General features: G+C 48.6%; 1 protein-coding gene across 5 annotated transcripts in view; it reads right to left on the reverse strand.

Moving 5' to 3' along the window:
• The window catches only part of Kctd1 (potassium channel tetramerization domain containing 1), a 208493-nt gene that overhangs the window by 102128 nt on the left and 83750 nt on the right, over positions 1-22615 (reverse strand). The window contains exon 1 of one of the 5 annotated variants that reach the window (XR_013045977.1): positions 614-2755. The exons of 1 other annotated variant lie outside the window; for it this stretch is intronic. Coding sequence is in view for 2 of the 4 variants with exons in the window: in XM_076554767.1 (XP_076410882.1) it covers positions 614-2419 (1806 nt within the window). In the remaining 2 variants the exon portion in view is untranslated. 3 more of the 5 variants (XM_076554768.1, XM_016001599.3, XM_076554767.1) reach the window with 3 other exon arrangements.

The following is a 22615-nucleotide window of genomic DNA, read 5'->3' on the forward strand; positions in this document are numbered from 1 at the left end:
ATGACACCCCAAAGGTCACGTTACACGCCGCTCCATGTTAAAAGAATAAACTGGCACTCCATTGCCTGACGCGGCAGTCTCCGCCCCTTTTCTTTAACAACAACAAAAAAAGCCATCTACAGGAAGTGGAATTGGCATGCTTTCTTTTTAATCATTTAGAAGCGTATTTTTTCTACCTTCAGAAGTTGTGGCGAGTATGTAATGAAGTATTTTAAAAGTAACTTCATTCTAATTTACTCAAGATAACTACCTCTATTCAGCGCTCTGGCAATCCTTGCCTTATAAAACTCGGGCATCATGGAGAGGAACTTCAAGAGCGAGCTTAAACCTTCTCTTCTGACAGCCTCGAGGTTTCTAGCGTTACTTCGCTGCAAAGACTTGGAAGCTAAGGATCCCTGGCATCTTTTAAGGTTAGGGGTAGAGTTTCCGCCAAAGCACGAAGAGTTACATTTCTAGGAACTGTATCAAATCCGGTGCGGTATAACAACTACTTATATAAAGAAAAAAAATGCCCCCCCCCCGCTCCACCCCGACCCCGACCGACAAGAGCATAAAAGTTAGTCCCGAAGTGGTACCCGACAAATGTTTCATGCATAGACGTTGGTTTGGTTACCTGGGTGGGGGAAACAATAGCAGGTGAGACTATGGAGGGAGAATTGGAGCTTCGGTGCCCATTGACTTCTGGAAGAAGAGGCAGGGGGTCGTGTTTCACGGAAACCACCACCACCGCATCCACAGGTTCCGAGGAAGGACGGATACAAAGTCTTTTGGGGGAAGAAGGGCCGCAGATTTCCCCGGACCCGAACACTGACTCGTACAGTGCGCGCTTGGGCGCAGCCTCGGATTTCACGTCGGGCCCGACCTGGCTGTCTTTGGGGAGGATATACGTGTTCCCCAGCGAGGGTGGCTGGGGGCGGTGGTGGTGGGAAGGATGGGTCGGGGGATGGTGGGAGTGGTGACGAGCTGACCCGTTCAGAGGCTCGGTATAGCAGCCCTGCGGGGCCGGGGAGCCTAGCTTGGTCCCGATGCCCGCGATGCTGTTGAGCGTGGCAATGGACACCGCGCCGATGCAGTGGTTAGTGTAGGTCTTGGACAGCTTGGCTGCCTTGGAGAGCATCTGCATCCTGGTGCCCAGCAAGTTCTTGCCTATGGCTTTGTTCTCGTACCAGGTCACATCGCCCTCGCTGCAGTGGTCCCGGGGCCGCTGGAAGAACGCCTTACAGAGGGGATTGCGCTTCGACAGGTACTTGACAAAGCTGGCATAGGGACAGAACTCAGTGCCCGTCTCGTACATGCGCGGCAAGTTCTCTTCGTCGCTGCTTTCCGCCCGCTTCTTACTCCAGGACGAGGAGCGCGACTTGTGGTAAGGCCCGAGCGACTTGAAGTAGACGAACTTGCGACCGTCCTCGTCCATGGCCAGCCCGAAGGAGTCCTCCTCCAGCTCGCGCTGGTTCTCGCGGCCGCGCGTGCAGAAGTACATGCAGGTCTCGAACCAGACCTTGTTGAGCAGCCCAAAGGGCGTGTTGGTGCTGAAGACGCTGGAGGTGTAGAGCTTGCGCAGGTCGGCGCGCGTGATGGCTTGCTTCTGCACTACCGGCCCTGCGCCCTGTTCCTCGAGCTTGCGGATGACTGCGGCTAGCGTCAGGTTGGCGCTGCGCAGCTCGGGGTCCTTGGTGAGGTCGAGCGTGCGACAGTACGGGGGCTCGTTGAGGTAGCGGTTGAGGGAGCTGCGGATGCTGATGAGCGAGGACTTGCTGTAGAGCTGGCCGCTCTTGGAACGGGCCTCGGCGTAGAAGGAGCGCAGCACGCGGCACAGCGCCCCCTTGTCCATGGTCTCGAAGTCCGGGCTCTGAGCCTTTTCGCTCAGGTACTCCCGGAAGATGCGCACGGCGTAGCGGGTAGCCAGCCGGGTGTTCTCGCTCAGCCGGGCCCGCTCGGGGCGCTGCAGCACGTCGGGGTCCAGCTCCGCGCTGTCCCCCGGCGGCCCCGCGCGGGCCCGGGGAGCTAGCAGACGCGGCGGCGCCTCGGGCTCCAGCGCGGCGCTCTGGTCCATATGGATCATATGGACCGGCTCGGGCTCCAGCTCCTCCCCGGCCGAGTCCTCCGGCTCCAGGGGCTCTTCCCAGTCCATCCCCATCTCCTCCTCTTCCTCCTCCTCCTCCTCGTCCTCCAGCCCCCCACCTCCGTCCTCCTCCTCCTCGTCCCCCGTTATCTGCACCTCCTGGATCTCGTCCTCCTCCTCCTCCTCCTCTTCCTCCTCCTCCTCGCCCGCGCTGCAGTAGTGCGGGCGGCCGTGGCGGCGTCCGCGGCCCCCGGCCCCGCGCTCGCCCTCGCCCCGCTCCCCATTGTTCTCCGCCGCGGCGGCGGCGCTGCCGCCCGCGCTGGTGTTACAGTCCCCGCTGCCAGGCATTCTCGCCATATTGCCGTCTCCCTGCCAGTCCTCGGGCAGGGCGCATGCGCTATATTGGACCGCAGCGCTGAGAGCTTTTGTGTTTAATGACCTTCAGCTACCGGGAGGCAAAGCCGGGCTCTTAAAGGAGCCGCGCTCCAATTGTCATTCCCGAGCGCCACTCGGGAGGGGCGAGGGGATGCCAGGGAGGGGAAGTGGGGGGTAACTGTGGCCTGGAGAGGGTAAAAGAGGGAGCCCGGCGGGACCTTCGTCCTCCCCCCCAGTCCGATCCCCACTTCTAGGAAAACTTTGGGGGAAAAAAAAAATAGGAAGGGGAGGGAGAGCTGTCGGTGGGGGCGAAACACTCCCAACTTACCCTCTAGCGGAGCCGGCGCGCGGGCCCCGGCGGGCGCGAGGGAGGGCCGGCGGGAGGGCGGGGCGGTGTCGCTTCCCTAGGTAATGCCGGAGGAGCAGTGCCCCCTCCACCGCCCCCTCATTGCCCCCCGGAGCCGGGGGATCCGGGCGGCTGCTGCAGTGTGCGGGCCGCGGGTGCTGCTGCGAGGAGCCGGTGTCCGGGACCGCCCGGAGCAGGCAGGTTAATGAGCTGGGTGGAGGAGGCTCCGCGAGGCCCTGCACCCTCTCTGCGCCCGCGGCCAGGGCGCAGCGGGCGAGGCTTGGGAGCGGGATGGGGCTGGCGGCAGCGGCGGCTCCCCCACCTACTTGCTGGCGGCGAGGCGCGGGGGCCTGGGGCCAGCAGCGCGGCTCCCAGCTCCCATCCCGACTCTTGCTAAGGAGCGGAACACGCCCCTCGTCAGCCTCATCTGTTTAGACTTTTCCAACTGCCACTTTTAAGCTGTCATTAAAGACCTGGGGCGCTCCCCAAAGGTCTGGGGCAAGTCCGCGCTGGTCTAGCCAGCCCCGGGAAAGTGCAAGAAAGAAAGAAGACTGGGAGGGGTTGGTGGGAGGGGAGACGTGGGAAGAGGAGCTTTCCGGGACCCCAGGGACCCACTCGCCACCCACTCGGGCCGCCGTCCTCCCTGCCCCAGAGCAAAATGACACAACACCCCGGGGCAAGGAATGCCTAGGTTGGCACTAAAGCAGCGCGGATCCCTAAAGGACAAGCCGGTGAGCGGGCTGTTGGAAAAAGTGAACTTCGACTTGGGTCGCCCCCGCTCTAGCCACAATTCCGGCAATTTGGATCTCGAGCGCGCTCTCACTTTTAAGTTTGCCAACTGCCCTGCATTCGCCCTCGGGGCTGCGCTGCCTCCGGCGCGTGGGGGCGGGCACCTCGGAAACTGGAAAGACAGCCAAAGAGCTCGCTGGGTCCCGCTTTCCCATAGGAGATACTGTCCCACTTCCAGCCAAACCCCCGCCCTTGGCGCGCCCAGGCTCTGGGCACGTCTTCGCGTCACTACCTCCCGTTCTCTCCCGGCCCTGGGGGCCAGTGCCCTAGTGCCAACCGGACCTTAACTGTTCTTTGGTGGCAATAGCCAGGGCGGTCTCCAGAGATGAGCTGCATCCTAACTTTCTCCAGCTCCTCAGGATGCCCAACTGTCCCCAGGCTCTCTAGCGAGGTCTGAGACTCAAGGCCATGGAAAACCAATGGAGCCAGATCTCAGCAGTGTACCCATGTGCCAGGCCGGGCCTCCCTGGAGGCAGCCTCGCTGGGTCCTTGCGTGCGTCATTGGAATTTGCCTCTAAGTCTCAATGCGGTTGTGGAGAGTCCTGTCTCAACTATTTGTTCCCTCTGTCCCTGCTGCCTATCTTGTTTTGTCTTTTTTTTTTCAGGGCGTTTATCATTTTGTGCCTCAATAGAAACTAGCCATCACATTGTAATTTACAAAGAATGTTAAGTAAGAAGAAAGAAAGCTAAGTCCGGGCAGCGTGGGCATCTGAGAGGGAGATGTCAGTGGCTTCTCTGCAACCATCTTTCGTCGCCTCCTCAGCCCTGGACACCACAGAGCGCTGGGGAAGCCAGGCCAGGTGTGAAACAAGTTGTAACAAGTCCCTGCCTCTCAGGTTTCCTCAAGCTCCTCGGGGAAACACACACACACACACACACACACACACACACACACACACACACACACAGACGCCCACGCGCCCTCTCATCACAGACAAACTACATCCGTCCGAGGAGGAGGAAAGGGTCTTTGGGGTTGGACTTCTAGGGACTACTTTCCTCGGTCCTACTAGAGAGGTGGTGGGATTTGTCACAGCGTTCTGTTCGCCGTCTTAGCCCCTGGAAACACGTTGTGAGATGCACTCCCTTCCTAGACCTGGGAGCAGTGGGCAGCTAGACGGACACACAGCCCGGAGCTCAGCTCATGAGCCTGCACATGCTAGTCGCACACTGCCTCTTCTGGAGAGCGGACCTTTGATCCCGGGATGCTGTCAGATTTTGTAATCTCTGAGAATTGCTCGGGTACTGAGACCTCAGTTGGGCCGGGGGCAAGTCACCTTACTACCAATGGCTTTGATCTCTAGACTTGCCATGAACCAAGGGTCCTTCACCCTAGCTCGGGGGCTGCGCCCCGGACTTTGCCAGGGGATCCAGCTCCACGCTTGGGCCCACAAGGGAGTAGCTCTCCAGAGCTCCCCTTTTTGCAGCAGACGGGCTACAACCACTCCCCAACCCGCTCCCACGCAGACACCGGCTCCACTCCCCTCTGGGGGAGCTGCTTCCAATTGCTTGCAGTTTGCCGGAGGCAGTATGCTGGATTGGACGCTCCGGGAAACAAAGCAACCAAAAACAGCTCCCAGTTGACGTCAACGTATTTCCAGAAAAGAAAATAGTTTTGTGTTCCCAGGACAAAATACCCCCCAGGGCAAGTCCCTACTGGCAAAAGCCAGGCGGTGGAGGTGGGAATCGCAGGGCTGAAGAGGGGGAAATGCCACCCAGGCACGAATCACTTTTTAACGGACTTGGAGAAACAGCAGTTTCAGGAACTGCCTTGGCGTTTTTGGAAGAACGGGCAGGACCCGAACTTAAACTAGGGATAAAAAACACACCTTGGAAAGTATGAATTGGCCTGACTGTCGCAGGGCTGTTTATCCACCTCCTAGCATCGCATCAGCTTCTGCCCCGCAACCAAAATTTTATACCTGTAAGGAGACTTCATCAAATACTGAAGAGACCTCGTCAGGCTGGTAACCAACATAGTTACCAGGCAGAACTGCCAAACAAAACCAAACAAACACAACGAGAAATATGTGCTCTTTCTCCTCTGCTTCCATCAAATGAAAGAAAGATAAGGAGGAAAGGTTGCTTAATTGTTAAGACCCAGTAACATAAAATTACAGCTGAACTCATAAAAGAGTTCAATTCCAGGTTTATTAAATGGTCTTTTACATATACTCAATTTGAAATCGAAAAATATTTTTAAATGCCCTCTTAATATTTTTGTAGAGGCAATGTTATTTGTTTAGCCTCTCTGTTTTCTAAGTCCTTCACCTAGGTCGTGGAGTCTATTCTGCTCACCACTTAAACTGTGAGAGATGTGGTTTCTGTATTGCAAAAAGCAATCCAGCCCCATGTGGAACTTTTGCTGCAGCCACCCCACCTTTAGATTCTTCACCATAAGGCACCTGAAGATCTGAGCAGCTTCCACAAGATGCCTTGTCCACATGAGCTGTCTCCACCAGCATCATCAGCAAAGACCACTCATGTATCTGTTTCCCTATTTCAGAAAGTGGAGACAAGGTGATTTGGGGAGGAGATCATCCCGGCACCCCTCACACACCTGCTTTATCAACCGTGGATTCCCATTCCAGATTTTCATATTTTTGTTGTCAATATCAATTAGGAAAACCACCAGGCAAACTCTTCCAAAAGCCATCAAAACGTTCACACTCCGACTGAGCTATGGCTTCCAGCCTTCTCAGGCTCGTCTGCTAGGAACTCTGTCTAAGTGCCTTTAGTACCATGCTTCCTCTACTAACCCAATACACCTGAGTGTCCCAGAACGCTGCCCAGAGCAGGATGAGCTCTCCAGCCGTCTATTACAAATGAATGAACGTGAACAATCAGGGTAGCATTTAGTTAAATCCTATATTTACTGGAATTTTTTAACTTGAAAAAGCTAATGAATGATATTCTACAATTCAAAAGCAGGACAAAGAAGAATGATTAGATACCACCAGTTCCTGGGAGTTAAAGAGAATTCAGTGACTGCTTTGGGTTAATATTTCCACTATCAATGTTTTTCTCTGGTGGAATGTTTTGTAGAAAGTGATTACAGCAGTAGAGGGAGGGGCCACCTCCCCGACCCAGTGGAGTCAGATACTAGGGACTCTTTAAAGAGAGGGCTAGGGAATGGAGGTGTCTGTGTGTTGTGAGAGGTGAGTTGAGGGGATTTACCCTGGTAAACCCACAGGATTTTGTGGGCTCTTGGGCAGAGGCCAGAAAAAGCATTTAGTTAATCACTTTAAAGAAACGAATCAAAAGAGAAAAGCATGCTCTCTTGATTTGATTACTTAAGGATTCATAAAGTGATTTTGAGGCTAAATATGAATTCAAATCGAAGCTATTTTGACATGTCTTTTTTTTCAATTTCACTATTAATTCTGTTGCATTCAATTGAAGATCATCTTGAGTAATGTTTTTTGAATTCAGATGAAGTTTGAACTCACGTAATCTAACTCTACAAAGTGGCAGAGAAATAACTCTGAAAGGACAAAAACATGTCTTGTGACTGTAACCCCATTTATTTTCCCCAAATATTTTAGCAAGATGGCTGGCATATAGTAAACACAATAATTGTGCACGTGCTCACGTGTAGGGAGAGAGATGCTAATTGCAGACTGTGGAGCAGAACTGCTGAAAGTCTCTGTCTGAACCCAGGTTGTGGTGGGGTGCATTTTACCTTCCAGCTGCTTTTTTTTTAGTGCCTCAATCTCCTTATTCTATGTTCTGGGACACAACTTTTGGTTGTTTTGAAATTTAAATAAGTTAGTATGCATCCAAGCATTTAACATGGTATCTGAAACATTAGTAAACATTTAACCATTGGCTCATTTTGTTTTGTTTTATTTTTGTTGTTGTTTTGAGTTTTGAGACAGGGACTCGTGTTGTAGCTCAGATTGGCCCCAAACTCAAGATCTTTCTGCCTCAGCCTCCCAAGTGCTGGAATGCCAGACATGCTGAGCTGCACAAGGCTATTTATTAGCTATTAAAACTCCAATATTTTCCACATTTCTTTATATACAAGAAAACCAAGGCTGTGGTGTGTAGTTAGTGAAGGAACACCAGCTTGGCAAGCAAGAGGCCCTCAATTTGATCCCCAGCACTGCAGAAACATTGAAAATAAAAGTTAAAAAGTTAGACCATATGGCCCAGGTCTTCCAGACTTCACTAGCATGGACAAACTCGTTCCATAGCACATGACCAAACTTCTTGACCACTTTCAACCTCTCTCTCTCTCTCTCTCTCTCTCTCTCTCTCTCTCTCTCTCACACACACACACACACACACACACACACACACTCTCCAATCCACACACTCTCACATACAGTCTCTCTTCTTCTTCTTCTTCTTCTTCTTCTTCTTCTTCTTCTTCTTCTTCTTCTTCTTCTTCTTCTTCTTCTTCTTCTTCTTCTTCTCTCTCTCTCTCTCTCTCTCTCTCTCTCTCTCTCTCTCTCTCTCTCTCTCTCACACACACACACACACACACACACACACACACCACTAGCTCTTAAGGAAATGATTCCCTGCCACTCAAATTTCTGTGCCTGTGTCCTAGGGATTTTGGAAGGCAGGATGCCGCTAGGCTGAGGTCCTGGACTTCAAGTATTGTAGAAACAGTCTAAGCACAGCATAATCTTTGCCAGACAGTGGTTCTATTTTCCTAGCTTATTGGAAGTAAAGACACATTTGTGTTTTAGAGGAATTTGGAGACAAAAGGAATGCTTACTCACCCAACCAGATTAGCCTGCAAAACAACCAAGTCCCGGGCTCTTCTGTGTGCATCTTTGGGGGGCAAGGTAGAATATTGCATATTTTTGTCTTTGATTCTGTGCCAGAAAAATAGGCCACAGTAAACTCAACATAGTGATTGACAGGAGTAGAATGTTTAGATTCTAATTACTACCAGCTGACTGTAGTTCTGGACCTTTCCAGCTAAGTACTTATCTACTAGTTTCCCAGTGTTTTTAAAATGAATAATGTACAAGAGGAATGTGGTTTTCCATAAGCAAATTGTGTTTGTGAAATCTGAAAATGTGCTGTCTCCCTTTGTTATAATATCCTGACAATAAAATGTCACTTGGCCAATAAAGAATTCAAATGTAAAGATAGTCAAACCTACTCTTAACAAGGTGTGCCACTTCCTTATCTTCTAGCTACGCCTCTACAGAGTCCACTGAAGCATCCATCAGTACTGTTGTTAAGTAATATGTATTTTCATTTCATCACAATACTAATGAAAGTGGAAGAAGAGCTAATGATATTCATTAATGTCATGTAATAAATGTTTTTGAGTAATGGGGTTCTTTATAATGGTTTCAGTATATAAATTATTTCTGAAGGTATTTGCTATATTAAAATAGCTTATTGAACTAGGGAGATCAAAACAAAATGAACAAAATTAAAAACAATATGTTGATATAATTTTTTTTCATGTTTTTTGTCATTATCATCGAGGTAGGACAGCCTCTTAAGAAAAATGACTGCAAGTCATGAAAATGTTCATAGTCTTTGGCCAAGAAATCACTTCCAGAAGACCATTTTCTTAAGAAATATCTTGTTTTATTTCTATTTAGTTTCATTTGGTTTATTGTGTCTAGGCCATTTGGACTAACTGGTTCTGAAGTTTATGTTCAAAGGGTATTTAGTGATTTTTCATGGTGTCTCAGAGGCCTGCCTTCTTTGACAAAAGTCAAAAAGTATTCCTAAATGGAGAAGGAAACAGACTTTCTCAGTAGCCTCGCCAGGCACCTCTTAGTGACTATTGATAATAAAACTGAAGATAAAGGATATTAAATAAAAGGGCTAAATGTTAACAATACGTTCAAAGCACTGAGCCAGTTTAAGGTCCAGCATTTGAAGCTCCAGATAGCAGAAACTGGTATCAAGGTGTTTGGTGGCCCCTCACAGGACGTGAGGAGGAGTTGGTATGTACCTGCCCTGTGGCTGTGTTTCTAATGAACTAAAAAAGAAAAAAAAAATCCTCTTTTAAATACCCAGAGGCACTAACCCACATTTTGAACTAATTGACTTACTTTTTTCTTAGAAACGCTTAATTTAACCAATAGGGGCACGTGGGTCTATCTGAATATTTAAAGAAGCCCTGGGATGAGTTTGTTCCATTTCTTCAACTTGATGCTGGGGATGCTTCACACCTGCCAGAGAGGACTGCGGTACAGAGGGGCGGGAAACCAGAAACGCTGTGTCCAGCCTCTCTGTCCTGTGAGCCACGTGTGCAGAGATGGGACAGCGTTACTACGGAGGAAGAGTCTTAGCCCTTCACTGTTACTCTTTCTACAGTCGGTCTTCTGACTGACCCATCCCAGGAGCGCATGTGACTCTCCGAACAGAACCGACTCCTCTAGTATTGATGGCATCCACTGTGCTATCATTTCTGTCTTCGGCCCTTCCCTGAAGTTAAAAAGCACAAAACAGGACTGGGGTTTATCATTCTGGCTATAAAATAAAATGAACAATCCCATAGGAATCTAACCTGGGTAGGAGTGTGTGTGTGTGTGTGTGTGTGTGTGTGTGTGTGTGTGTGTGTGATTTCTGGTTCATATTTAGGGAGTGTTTGCTGAGGGTCTCAGCTTGGAGCACTAATTCCTTTCTTACAAATACATGTGAAGCTGGTCCCTGTGTTACACATGAGTGGAACCTGAGCACACACACTTTCTAAACAATTCTCTGGCCCAGTCTCTTTTGATCCTTTTTCTGTTTTTCTGGGGCGGTGTGTGTGTGTGTGTGTGTGTGTGTGTGTGTGTGTGTGTGTATTCCCACAGATTCAACTGCATAGAGTTTACTGTTTAAGTTCTAAGTATTAAATATTTAAACTTCCAGAAGTGACAATATGCCATCAGTGGATGCTACGGTTTGAATGAATCTTCCAAATTTTATGTGCTAGAGACTTAATCCCTAAAGTGATATGTTAATGACACTTGAGAGGTGAGACCTTTAGGAGAGGACTGGGTCACGAGGGCTTGGCCCTCATGGACCTATTAATTCACTCAGGGATTAATGGCTTAATGGGTAATGGAAGGAGTGGCCTTGTCGTAAAAGCCTGCTCTCTCTGGCACAGTTTCCCTCTCTTGCATCAGACACCCTGTGCCGCTTCAGGCTTCTGCATCCTCCTCACCAGCTAAGAGCTGCTCACGAGGTTGTCCTTCTCACTGCTCTTAAACTTCCCAGCTTCCAGAACTGCAAGAAACAAATCTCGTCCCTTCATCCATGGCCTGTTCTGTGAGGTTCCGTGAGAGGAAACGAGCTATGATGATGGATGTTTGGTAAAATGTACCAAGCACATGGTAAAGCAGGTAGGAAGGGGACGTGTTCCAGGAAACACACATCACCTGGCACTAGAGAGGATGCGGCTTGGGTAGGCTGGTGTGTTTATTAATAGTTTTTCCTTAGGCCTTTCTTCCGGCTAGCCTCTTTCAGCCTGCCTTTGAAGGTCTCCCGTCCTGGGAAGCTGTTTTGAGTTACTGGGGTTTGAAGACAACATCCAAGCCAGGCTCCTTCTGCAACCATCTGCTGACACCCAGGGGACAGCATTTAAGGGGACGACCATGGAGGGAGAGGACTCGGAAGGAGGAGCCTGCAGTCAATCCCAGTTTGGTACATTTAGGGGATTGGTAGCAAGGGCTTTTTAGACCTTAGCACCATGTTTTTGGTGACTAATATGTATTCTAAATTCATAGTTAATTTAGCTTTCTTAGAACTGTGTGTGTGTGTGTGTGTGTGTGTGTGTGTGTGTGTGTGTGTGTGTGTATTCAGGCCAGAGGTCAGATTTTGGTGTCATTCATCAGGTCCTGTTCACTTTGTTTTTTGAAAAGGGGTATCTCACCGGCCAGGAATTCACAGAGTAGGCTAGGTGACCAGTTGGGGCATCCCAGGTATCCACGGGGTTCTACCTCTTCACTGCTAGAATTAGCTATAAGCAGGCTACACCTCATCTGTCTCTTTTCTTTGGGTTCTGGGAACAGAACTTGCAAGACAAGCGCTCTACCAGCTGAGCTGTCTCCCAGGCCCGAGTTGCCAGCTTTTAGATCTGGAGCCCAAGGCAGCATCACAATGTCTCATTCGCCTGGAGAACCTGTGTAAAAATGCAGATTCTCAGGTGTCAGCTCCGGAGGACAGGAATGTGGCTCAGGGATGTGCACGCCACCCTCAGCACAGACCATTTTAATGCCAGTCTGACCCCACCACAAGAAACACTGCTTCTAAAGCTAATATAATTTATTAAACCAGAAAGCAATTTCCTTTCCAGCAATGGTAACTAACCACATTGGGACTGTGAATCCCCTGGAAAATGGGATGAAAATTACGAAACCTCTTCCTTAGAAGATCCACATGCTGAGCCAATGTGACCTGTCAATCATTTAAGGGAAGTGGGAAGGCTGGGGTCAAGGCTGCCTAAGCCCCGGTTTTCAGCAGCACTGTGGTCCACAGTTCCCACTGATCCTGACGCTTGCCTGGGCCTCCAAATGGCCCAGGAGGCCAATGGGAACTGGGAGTGCTGGGCCTTCTCCAGGTGTCTGATGGAGCCAGACCCAGGTAGGACAAGGGGGTTCATACTCCCAGGGACTGCTGCTGGCTCCCCACTTCATTCTTGAGAACCGCAGGCCAAGGAGAAGGTGGATACAAATAACTGCCCTGGTGTGAGTGTTGTGTGTCCCCTCTGAAGCACTTGTGGGTATCTGATTGTTGATGCAATGGTGTTGGGGTGGAGCCCTGATGACTTGATCATCCAGAGGGATTGTCATAAGGTCCGGGGATGTAACTCGGCAGTAAGCATGTGAGTGCTTACCTCACATGAGCCCATGCTTGCTCTCCAGCACTGTGAACCAGAGGGGACATTAATACCTTTCTCCAGGGACTGGATTAGTTTCTCCAAGATTGGGTTGTTACATAGTGAGGCCACCGTGTGTGTGTGAGTGTGTGTGTGTGTGTGTGTGTGTGTGTGTGTGTGTGTGTGTGTGTGTGTGTCCCTTCTGTACTAACCTGCTTGCCTTTCTGCTCTCTGTCATGAGTTGAAGTAGGCCCATGCCAGCACCCTGTTTGTGGGGTTCCCAGCCTACAGGGTCATGAGCCAAAATAAATGTCTCTCCTTGAAGTCATCTTCTCGAAGGTATTTTGTAACCGCAGCAGATAATGGGCTGAGACAACACCCAAAAGAATGACTCAGCAAAGGAGGGACAATGGGGTAAGGGTCAGGGGCGCAAAGCCTCCTCAGGTTGGCACGGCAGGACTACGGTAAAGTGTCTTTCATGCCGCGTCCGTGGCTCAGCCAGTGTGGGAGAAGCTGGGAGGACGCCGAAACCTGAGTTGGCCCTGCCCCTAAAACACCAGGGTTTTTTTTTTCTCATTTCTCCTCTGCTGATCCACATTGCCTTTGTTCTTCTATTGATTTATTTTTACATTTTTATTATCATTTTATTTTCTGTGTGTGGGTGTTCTGCTTGTATGTATATCTGTGTATCATGTGAGTGCCTAGGGTTCATGGAGGCCAGAAGAGGGTGTCGGAGCCCCTGGAACTGGCGTTACAGAGAGTTGTGACCTGCCATGTGAGTGCTGGGAATTGAACCTGGGTCCTCTGGAAGAGCAGCCAGTGTTCCTGACTTGCTGAGCCCTGTCTTCATTCTTTAAAAAAAAAAAAAAATGTTTTAATTGTGTTTATTTAGTGTTGGGGGGTGGGTCATGTGAAAGCACGCCAGGGTATATGTACGGGGTCAGAAGAAGAACTTGTAGGGCCAGTTCCTTTTCCACCACGCAGGGCTCAAGGATGGAAGGCAGGCTGTCTAGAATGCAGCAGGCGCATTTACTGCTGAGCCACGTCACTGGGTCCTACTTAGTTCTTTAGTTCCCTCAGGCCTCTCCTCTACCACAGAAGCTTTTGAGTCTGGTTGTGAGTTAAAACAACACGTATGGACTGCAGAGTCTGCTGACCATGAGCTCCGTCCTAGGAAGCCTGATGGATCTGCTCTGGGTAGTGGTCTGGCCTGGGAGCTTGTCCAAGCAGTTAAAGATGGAGACCCATTCACAAGTGTGTATTCAGAGTTATTTCATACAAGGGAGCAGGCTCCCAGGTGGTTAAAACCCACAGAAACTCTTTGCAGCATGTGTGTGATATATCTGCATATTTTCCTAGAACAGAGATCCACAAAATTTTAAAGGAGTTCATGACCCAAAATAGCTTAAACAGTCCAGATGTGGGGTAATAACTATACATCGTCCTTTATTGCCAGCAGTATATACTGGTACCACCTTATAGAGCAGTGGTTCTCAACCTGTGGGTCATGACCCTTTTGGGGAATCAAATGACCCTTTCACAGGAATCACATATCATCTGATCCTGCATATCAGATATTTACATTATGATTCATAACAGTAGTAAAATTACAGTTATGAAGTAGCAACGAAATAATTTTATGGTTGGGGGTCACCACAGCATGAGGATCGCAGCAGCATTAGGAAGGCTGAGAACCACTGTTATAGAGGATGGATGGCAGGTGAAGCCAGTGGGCAAACTGTGTAACTCTTTCCACCCAGCAACTCATTTCTAAGAATCTGGGCCGTATTCAGACATGTTCCAGAATGCTGTTGAAGCACAGCTTCTAATTCAGAATCGCTGGACTGAATCTAATTTTGGAAGTGGATAGTGAATAAATAATGTCTGATCCATTCAACAGAATGCCAACTGCAGATGGAATAACATAGGTTTGTAGGTATTGAGTGCACCTGCCTCTAAGACTTTTGATGAAAAAAACTGAACTAAAAGATTACGGACAAATTTTGCAGATGTAAATGTGAGTGAGTGAGTGAGTGTGTGTGTGTGTGTGTGTGTGTGTGTGTGTGTGTGTGTGTGTGTGTATAAAACGTGTGACCATTTACAGTGGTGACTGAGGGAAGACAGGTGGAGGTGCTCCAGCAGGCCCAAGCATGGCAAACACTGAAGACAGGTCTTCCCTTTTACCCCCTTTCTTCTCCCTTGCTAAAAATTGTTCCATTCCTAAAGCTAGCTCCCAAGGTCTACTCCCTTATTTGGGCACCAACGCATTCCTGAGACAAAACACCAAGGTTCAACAATCAACATTCATTATTTGGTGAGCATGTCCAATCAGGATTTACCAGCTCACCCTAGCCCAGACTTCCCCTTCCCTCCTTAAAAACCCACTCCTGCAGAACACCGGGGGGGGGGGGGGGGGGGGGCTCTCTCTCTCTCCTCCCTTTCTGCTGCTGCTGCCGCCTTTGCAGCCTCTTCTTCACCTCCCACTCCCCCCCCCCAATAATAAATCTCCTTTGTACTAAGAATTTGGTGCTGAGTATGTGCTGTACTGATTCAGGGTGGGGCATGACCTCCCTTTCAACACATACTGAAAGACTTTAATTTCCCAGAAACTATGCCTTGGTATTGTTTTAATTTTGTATCCTAGAAATGTGGTCCCTTCTTGCTTCATTAATTGGAGATGGATGTTTATCTATCACCCCTGAACCTGTCTCCATGGCTTGCCCTGCTCAGTTGAGTAGTCCACTTCTTCAAATACTTGCTGGATTTTCCCGAAGTCCTGTGTTTTCAACTAAACATCCTTTAACTCAAGCAAGCCTAAAACCCAAAATAATGATCTTAGTGTCCGACTCTCCACCCGAAATGCTTCTGTGAAAGTGCCTGTCAACCCCACACCTGGCTCACAGCCATTGGTGACGAGGCAGGGTCTGTCACATGGCCGAGGATGGGTGTCTGGGACAACCAGTCCGCAGGTCAGCCAGAAACTTGAGCCTGTCTCTCAGGAATAGAGAGAAGGAAGAACAGTGGGGTCAGGAAGGAGGTCCCCATGCCGCCTGTGATGTGCTCCAGCTGACAGTGCTGGGCACGTTCTGTGTCGGGAAGGTTTTGAAGGCTGGCCTTCAAGATGATACACTCTAGAATTCTGACCTTGGGTTTCAGTGATTCTCTACTTCCTTTATAGATCCACGACACTTGTACTGTGAAGCGCTCCTGACTTAAATTCCTCTTGCTTACAACTAAGGAATGCTAATTCTTGCTCTACCCTCGGCCCAGGTCTGGGCTGCATCTCAGATTCAAGGAAAGCCACCCTAATTCATCTGTCTAAGGTTTTAAACAACCCCTGCTCCTCTGCCTGGTCCTTCCCAGCCTCTCACCTGCACAGGAGCACCAAGCCCTGCCTAACCCATGGCTTGCTTTCAACCCACAGTGGGCCTTTATCAATAAGTGAACTAACTGTCGCTCCCATTGTGTCCATCCACATTAACTGCCATCACAAAACACTTGAGACCGGATGGCTTAAATGACAGACATTTATTTTCTCATCGTTCTGAAGGCTAAAAGTCCAAAATAAAAGTGCCAGTAGGGGCTGGCTGACTCTTCTCTGGTTGAAAGGGTGTGGAGAGCCTAGTGTCTTTCTGTCTTTCTTGTTCCAAAGATCCCAGCTCTAGCAGAATAGGGTCCTACCTTTAAGAACTCATTTTATCATAGTTTCTTTCTTTCTTTCTTTTTTTTTTGGTTTTTCGAGACAGGGTTTCTCTGTGTAGCTTTTTGCCTCTCCTGGAACTCACTTTGGAGACCAGGCTGGCCTTGAACTCACAGAGATCCACCTGCCTCTGCCTCCTGAGTGCTGGGATTAAAGGCGTGTGCCACCACCGCCCGGCGTTACTTTCTTAAAGACTGTATACCTAAACAGAGTCACACTGGGGGGTCATCACTCCCAAGGCACAAATTGGTTGGGATGGGGTGCTTACTTAAGTCCCCCAGACCATCTCCTCCTGTATTCCCTGCTTCACATGCCTCCAAGCCAGGAACCTAGAAGTTTTCTTCTTTGTCTTATTGCATCCACACCAAATCTGTCCCTTTCACTTCATGCTCTCCTGTTCCAATAGCATGTCTGTCACTGATCCAGGGGCAGAGGAAAGACAAAGAGCAGAACAGTGCCCTCCCTAGAAGAGTGCACTGCTTCGCATTGTGTCGCGGCTTCGTTTGACTCCTTGTCTTTGGATGGCCCTGGATGTCTTGGTGTCCTTTGCCTTGAGCTGTTATTTTGTATTGGTGCCGAGCTTGCCTGGCATAGTGAAAATACTCAACAGATTTGTATGCATGTGTATAGCTGTGACCTTAACTTGTTCATGTTACCCATTAGCCTATGAGCTCCTGTTTCTATCTTCCTCTCTGTACAAGAAGAGACAGAGGGCTAGCAAGTTACTTGGACCCAGAGCCAACAGCCTTGCTAAAATCAATCACTGCTATTTCTTATCTGTGTAACCTTTAAGTCACATTTCTAGTCTCAATTCAAGGAACTCCACTGACACACCCAGAATGGGCTCTAGTCTCACTGCAGCGACCTTATGAACTGGGCCATCTGTGTCTACTAATGTCAGGAACCTTCACTCAAGTGTTCTCATTCTGCCTTGGATGCTTTACTTTCTGGAATAGTCGACGTGTTCTTAATTATCTGTGAAGACCCCGATGGCTTCACAAAACCATCTCTAATACTTGTCTTTGTTGTTCTGTTTTTGAGGCTGGGTCTAAACCAGGCTAACTTCACACTTGATACACAGTTAAGAATAAGCCTGAACTAGTAATCCTCTTGTCTTTTGCTGGCATTGCAGTTCTGGGCCACCTAGCCGCTGTATGCCATGCTGGAGATGGAACCCAGAGCTTGAGCCCTCTAGGCAAGCATTCCCCCAACGGACCTACATCACCAGTCCTCATCTCTACTCTATGTCCAATGGCAATGCTTCTATCATATTTTATAATTGTACCTCCGCAGAGAAGTTGTGGAAGGGAGGGAGGAGCAGGGAGTCGTCAAAGGAACTTTGCAAGGCCGTGGATGATACCCTATTTCTTGAGAACCAGGCACAAGGAGACCCCCCAGAGCACCGAAAGCCAGCAGCTGCTTGGGACAGTTTCCTCGGATGACAGGACTGCGTGAGTCAAGCCTGAAGAGTTCAACGGACTTTCCTTTGAATCACAGCTGACCAGGAGAGGAGGAGAGGGAGGAGGTGCAGCATCCCATTACCGGTGAGAAAGAGATTTTGAAGATGGAGAATGTGGGCAAGAATGCTAAGGAGGTATGATTGCTACATAATTAGGGACCCTGGTCACTTTAATTCTGCAAACGCTTTAATTCTTGCATTTGTAAATTTTCCTCTTCATATGGCTATGTTCCTGAGGGGATCCACCAAAGGGCTTGGACAGAGTCAGCCATCCAACTGTCTCAATGTCTTTATCTGTCATACTGTTGAAATGCAATCTTGATTTTTCCTTCGTGTGTGTGTGTGTGTGTGTGTGTGTGTGTGTGTGTGTGTGTGTGATGGGGGGTGTATGGTATGCAAGTGCATACAGAGCTGCTCTTGCCCATGCAGGTGTGTTTGGAGGCCAGGTTGTTTTCATCGATTGTTTCTCTAAGTTTTTGAGAAAGTGACCTGCATGGAGATTGAGTTTCAGCTAGACTGGCTAGTGGGCTTCTGTCTCCACACTCTGCTGGGGATGCAGATAACATGCCTGGCGTTTACATTGGTGCTGAAGGTCCAAACTTCGGTCTTCACAGTTGTATGGCAAGCATTCTATCCAGAGAGCTAAATCTCCAGCACACTTCTTTCTATTTCTGAAAACAAGCCTTCCCAGAAAGTACCTGGGACTTACTTCAAGTCTCTAAGGCATATGGAGGTGTGCCTAAGGTAGCTGAGGATGCAGCTTAGTGGCAGAATACTTGCCTAGCATGTGGAAGGCCTGAGTTCAAGGCCTAGCTCTGAAAGAAAAAACATCAGAATGCCCAAAGATGCATTAAAAATAGCTTCCTACCCACCACCCACCTCCCTTCTGAGTAGCTTGCATTTTGTGGGCATTGAGGGTGATTTTTTTTTGAGTCCCACCTTGCTTTTCTGGATAAATTAATAGGACCCTTAAACGTGCTGCTGGATGCTTCTCATATAGGGTGAGCACACATTGTTTCCAGAACTTTCTTCCCTGTGGGATGTGGATATTCGCATGCCAATTCTTTTGTTCTTTTAAAGAAGCATGGAAGAGTCAGCTTTAGTACCAGAGGATTAACACAGAAGTGTCTGCTAAAGTCTTTGAAATCATTAGATGAAAGGGAGGTGGGGAGATCTGTGCTAAGTACATGCATCATTGCTATTTTTTCGTTATTGTTGGGGAACTACCCATTCAGAGATGTTCTTATGCTTGGATCATGTTCTCTCTGGATTTATGATATTAAGTTTCCCTTAAGAAAAAGAAAAAAAATTTTCTTCACAAGTATTCTTTACATTTCTTACCCAAGATAAAACCTGTGTCTGGTTCAGTGTGAGCCCTGTGGTTTGTTCTGTTGTGTCTGGTCCAGTGTGAGCCCTGTGGTTTGTTCTGTTGTTACCTGTGTCCGGTCCAGTGTGAGCCCTGTGGTTTGTTCTGTTGTGTCCGGTCCAGGGTGAGCCCTGTGGTTTGTTCTGTTGTGTCATTTTATACCTAGTGCCTCACACAGAGCCAAGTGCATAATGGTCAAGAACCATTTTATGAACTGTATTAAATCCAATGGCTTGCCATTTCAATGCTGTAATTAAATCTTGTTTTCTTCTAAACTATTTCAAGCAAGATTTGGGCATTTTAAACCATTATTATTATTATTATTATTATTATTATTATTATTATTATTTACTACTACTATTACTATTTCTTCTCCTCCTCTTCCTCCTCTCCCCCTTCCTCCCCTCCTGCTCATTTTCTCTCTTTCCTCGCCTTCTCTTCTGGGTATTAAACATGCCAGGCATGTGTCCTACCACTGAATTACTTCCTGGGCCCAGGGATTTGACTTTTCTAAGTTTCATGATCTGCCCAAGGCCCCTGGGTTCTTTATCTGTGACCCCAGCATGGAGTGGGTAGGAGGCTGGGTTCCACAAGGACAGTGATGTCTGCCCAGCCTTCCGCCTGGTGTTTTCCCTGGCTGTGCCTCCTACACTGCCAGCCTCACACCTGCACCTCAGAGGCACCCGGCCAGTTCCATCAAGCTCTTTCTGTCCCCAAACAAACTGCTAGAACTTGCCCCTCCCACCACACCACCAGGTTCTCTGAGCTAGTTAAACAATTCACAGAGAGTGCTTTCCTGCCCACCAAGGGTGATGATGGGGCTCCATGAGTCTTTTCCAACTTGACAGGGAGTCTGAACTTGCAGCCTGGGAGGGTGGTTGTTCACGGAGCATCTGCTGGAACATTATGTGGAGCAGCCTGTGTGCCATGAGATCCCAGAGTCTGGCACTGGAAGTTCAACTTGACTCTACAGGCCCTGTGGTCTCATTCCGAAGTCACAGCCCACACAACAGGCATTTTCTCAGCTGCTTCCCAGAACCTTAGGCTACGGTCCCCAAAACTCTGTCTGGGGAGTGGGATCTTAAAGAAGAAAGGGAATTGTTACTTTTTACTCCAGAATTGTCTCTGGTGTCCCCAGGCTGGTGGAGGTATCAGCGTGGAGGTCAATGCCACTTGGAGCCTCTCACTGACCCAAGAGCAGGACACATTTTCCCTGGCTGCAGGGGACTCTGGTAGGGAAGGAATGAGAGGAAATAATTTAGAGGGTCAAGTTTACCTCCTCCTGGAATTCACATCCCTATCACCCTTCCTTTGATACTAGCTACCTAATCTGCCATAAATCATATTGCCAACAGATCCAGGCAAACGCCACTCAAGTCTATCTTTTAGTATTTTTCCCCAGAACAGGGGATTGCAAGGCTTCTGCTAATCCTTATGTTGGGATAAGAAACCCCAGGCATGTCTCAGAGCGTCAGGCAGTGTGCTAGCAATTCAGCGGAAAGTTACTTACATAAAAATTATGTAACAATGGCTGTGGCATCTACTTGTGACTTTTTCAGAGTAAGGATACACTCATCTCTGTAGCTCCAGAGGAGGACCCTGTCTGAGGGGAGCCTGGTATTCCAGGGCCTGTTCTCATGCAGAACCAAGAGGCCTGGGACTTGGTGATCAAAACAAGAAATAGACACAACCTTTGAAGCTGGTGCCTGAGACTTCCCTTCATTCCTTTCAAAGCCTCTCCAGCCCTCCTTAGGCAGCTTTTTCCACCTAGAACCTCCTCTCTGTCAGCAGGAAACAGCAGCAGAATGATGCATTTTCAGAGCAATATTATCTATGCAATCCAAACCAAGATGATCAAAGGCCGTTTTCTTAAACATTTGTGGGATTTTACGTTAGAATGTTGGAGGTCCTTTTCTTCTACGGGCAACAGAGAATTTGTTTTCTATGTGCTTAATGAAGCAGAGTGGCGATATTCCAGAGGGTGGTGTTAAAGAAAGCCCACGTATGGCAAAAGGGAGAAGTAAATCATCACAGTGAAAGGCGGACTAAGTAGCAGGCAGTGGTGGTCCCACCAGCTCAGGCCGCATCCGTCTCTCTCTGTGGCTCCCACGTGCTAAGCAGGCATCCACCCTTAGCGGCTGGTTCAGTCATCACACTTAAATACTTTTTACTTCAGACATTAAAACAACAACAAAGAACAAACCCCAAACAATCTGTGATAGGGCATAAAGACAGTCTTTTACATCACCTTGCAGCTACCGATTACACCCTAGAATAATACAAGTTTAAAAAAAAAAGGATCAAATTAGCATGATCCATTTCCAGCTCATTCACGGCTGACATTCTGTTCCCAGCTGATTTGTAGCTGACCCTCTACTGGTAGACCTTTGATACCCAGCTCTGAAGACAGGAAGGAAACTCTGATGGTCCCCATTCTGCACCAATGCCGCCTTATGCTAAAACGACCTTTGTAGGTTGGTACTATTCAAGATTGAAGGGCTGGGGAAATGTCTCTGTGGTTATAAGCAATGGTTGTCCTCCTAGATGACCCAGGTTTGATTCCCAGCACCCACATGGCAGCTCACAACCACGGGGATCTGATGCCCACTTCTGGTCTCTGAGGGTGCCAGGCACGAAACTAGTACATAGACAGAATGCAGGTAAAACACCTTAAAACATTGTATTTAATCTTAAAATATTATAAGATAAAGAAATGTAGCTTCGCTGGGACAACGCTTGCCTAGCATGGTTAAAGCCCTGGGCTCTATTTCAGCTCTGGGGAAAAAGCCACCAGGACACCAGGCACAGAGCTGAGTGCCTGTAATCCCAGCCCCTTAGAAAGCAGAGGGAGGGGGCATCCTTGGCTCCGCAAACATATTGAGTTTGAGGACAGCATGGGCTACGAGAGACCCTGTTTTAAAATAAACAGTTCTAAAGCTGCATCCACATGTATTTTCCTTGTGAAAAAGAAACCATTCATTCCCTCCACACACACCCCCACCGCCCACCTCCTCTTCTTTTTCAATTGTGGGTGTAAATATTTGATTTGAATTGGAGGGAACAGATAGGAGTTACTCCTGAATATTTTTAAAGACGCTTGGCCTGTTAACTGACTCCATCTCCACTGCCGAAGTAATATTTAACACAAGATTGAACGAAAAACACCTCAAATACTAACGTGGAATTGAGTTTTGTGTGGCGGATTACAGGTTAGAAAGCGCTTTCCACGTATTACCTAACTACACTTCCCAACGCACAGTGAGGAAGTTCTTCTGTTAGCCTCGACGTGATGAGAACTGGGGCACATTAGCGACATGCTACCGAAGACCCAGGCCTTATGCAGGGTGAGGAAGCTGGCAAGGCAGCTCAGTGGGTGGAGGTGCTTGCCGTCAGGTCTCACAACCAGAGTTCTACCCCCAGAACAGACGTGGTGGAGAAGAGAACCAGTTCTCAACAGCTGTCCTCAGGCCTCTACACATGCACCGTGGCCCGTGCATGCACACCGTCTTGCACACGATTACATTAACAAATGTAATATGAAGATGGTTGTTGGTTTGTTTTTAATGTGCAGGGTGAAACTTCGCCCTGGCTTCGGATTCCCGACGCTGTGCCCCATTCCCTGTGCCACTGCAGCGGCCAAGCTCCGCAGAAATGCTCCAGGAGGCTGGATCAGCTCGCTGCCGCCACGTTGCTCTGCCCAGAGCCTCCCTAAGTATGGAATGAAAGCCCA

Source organism: Peromyscus maniculatus, chromosome 19, assembly GCF_049852395.1.
Source record: "Peromyscus maniculatus bairdii isolate BWxNUB_F1_BW_parent chromosome 19, HU_Pman_BW_mat_3.1, whole genome shotgun sequence".
Classification (NCBI taxonomy): Eukaryota; Metazoa; Chordata; class Mammalia; order Rodentia; family Cricetidae; genus Peromyscus; species Peromyscus maniculatus.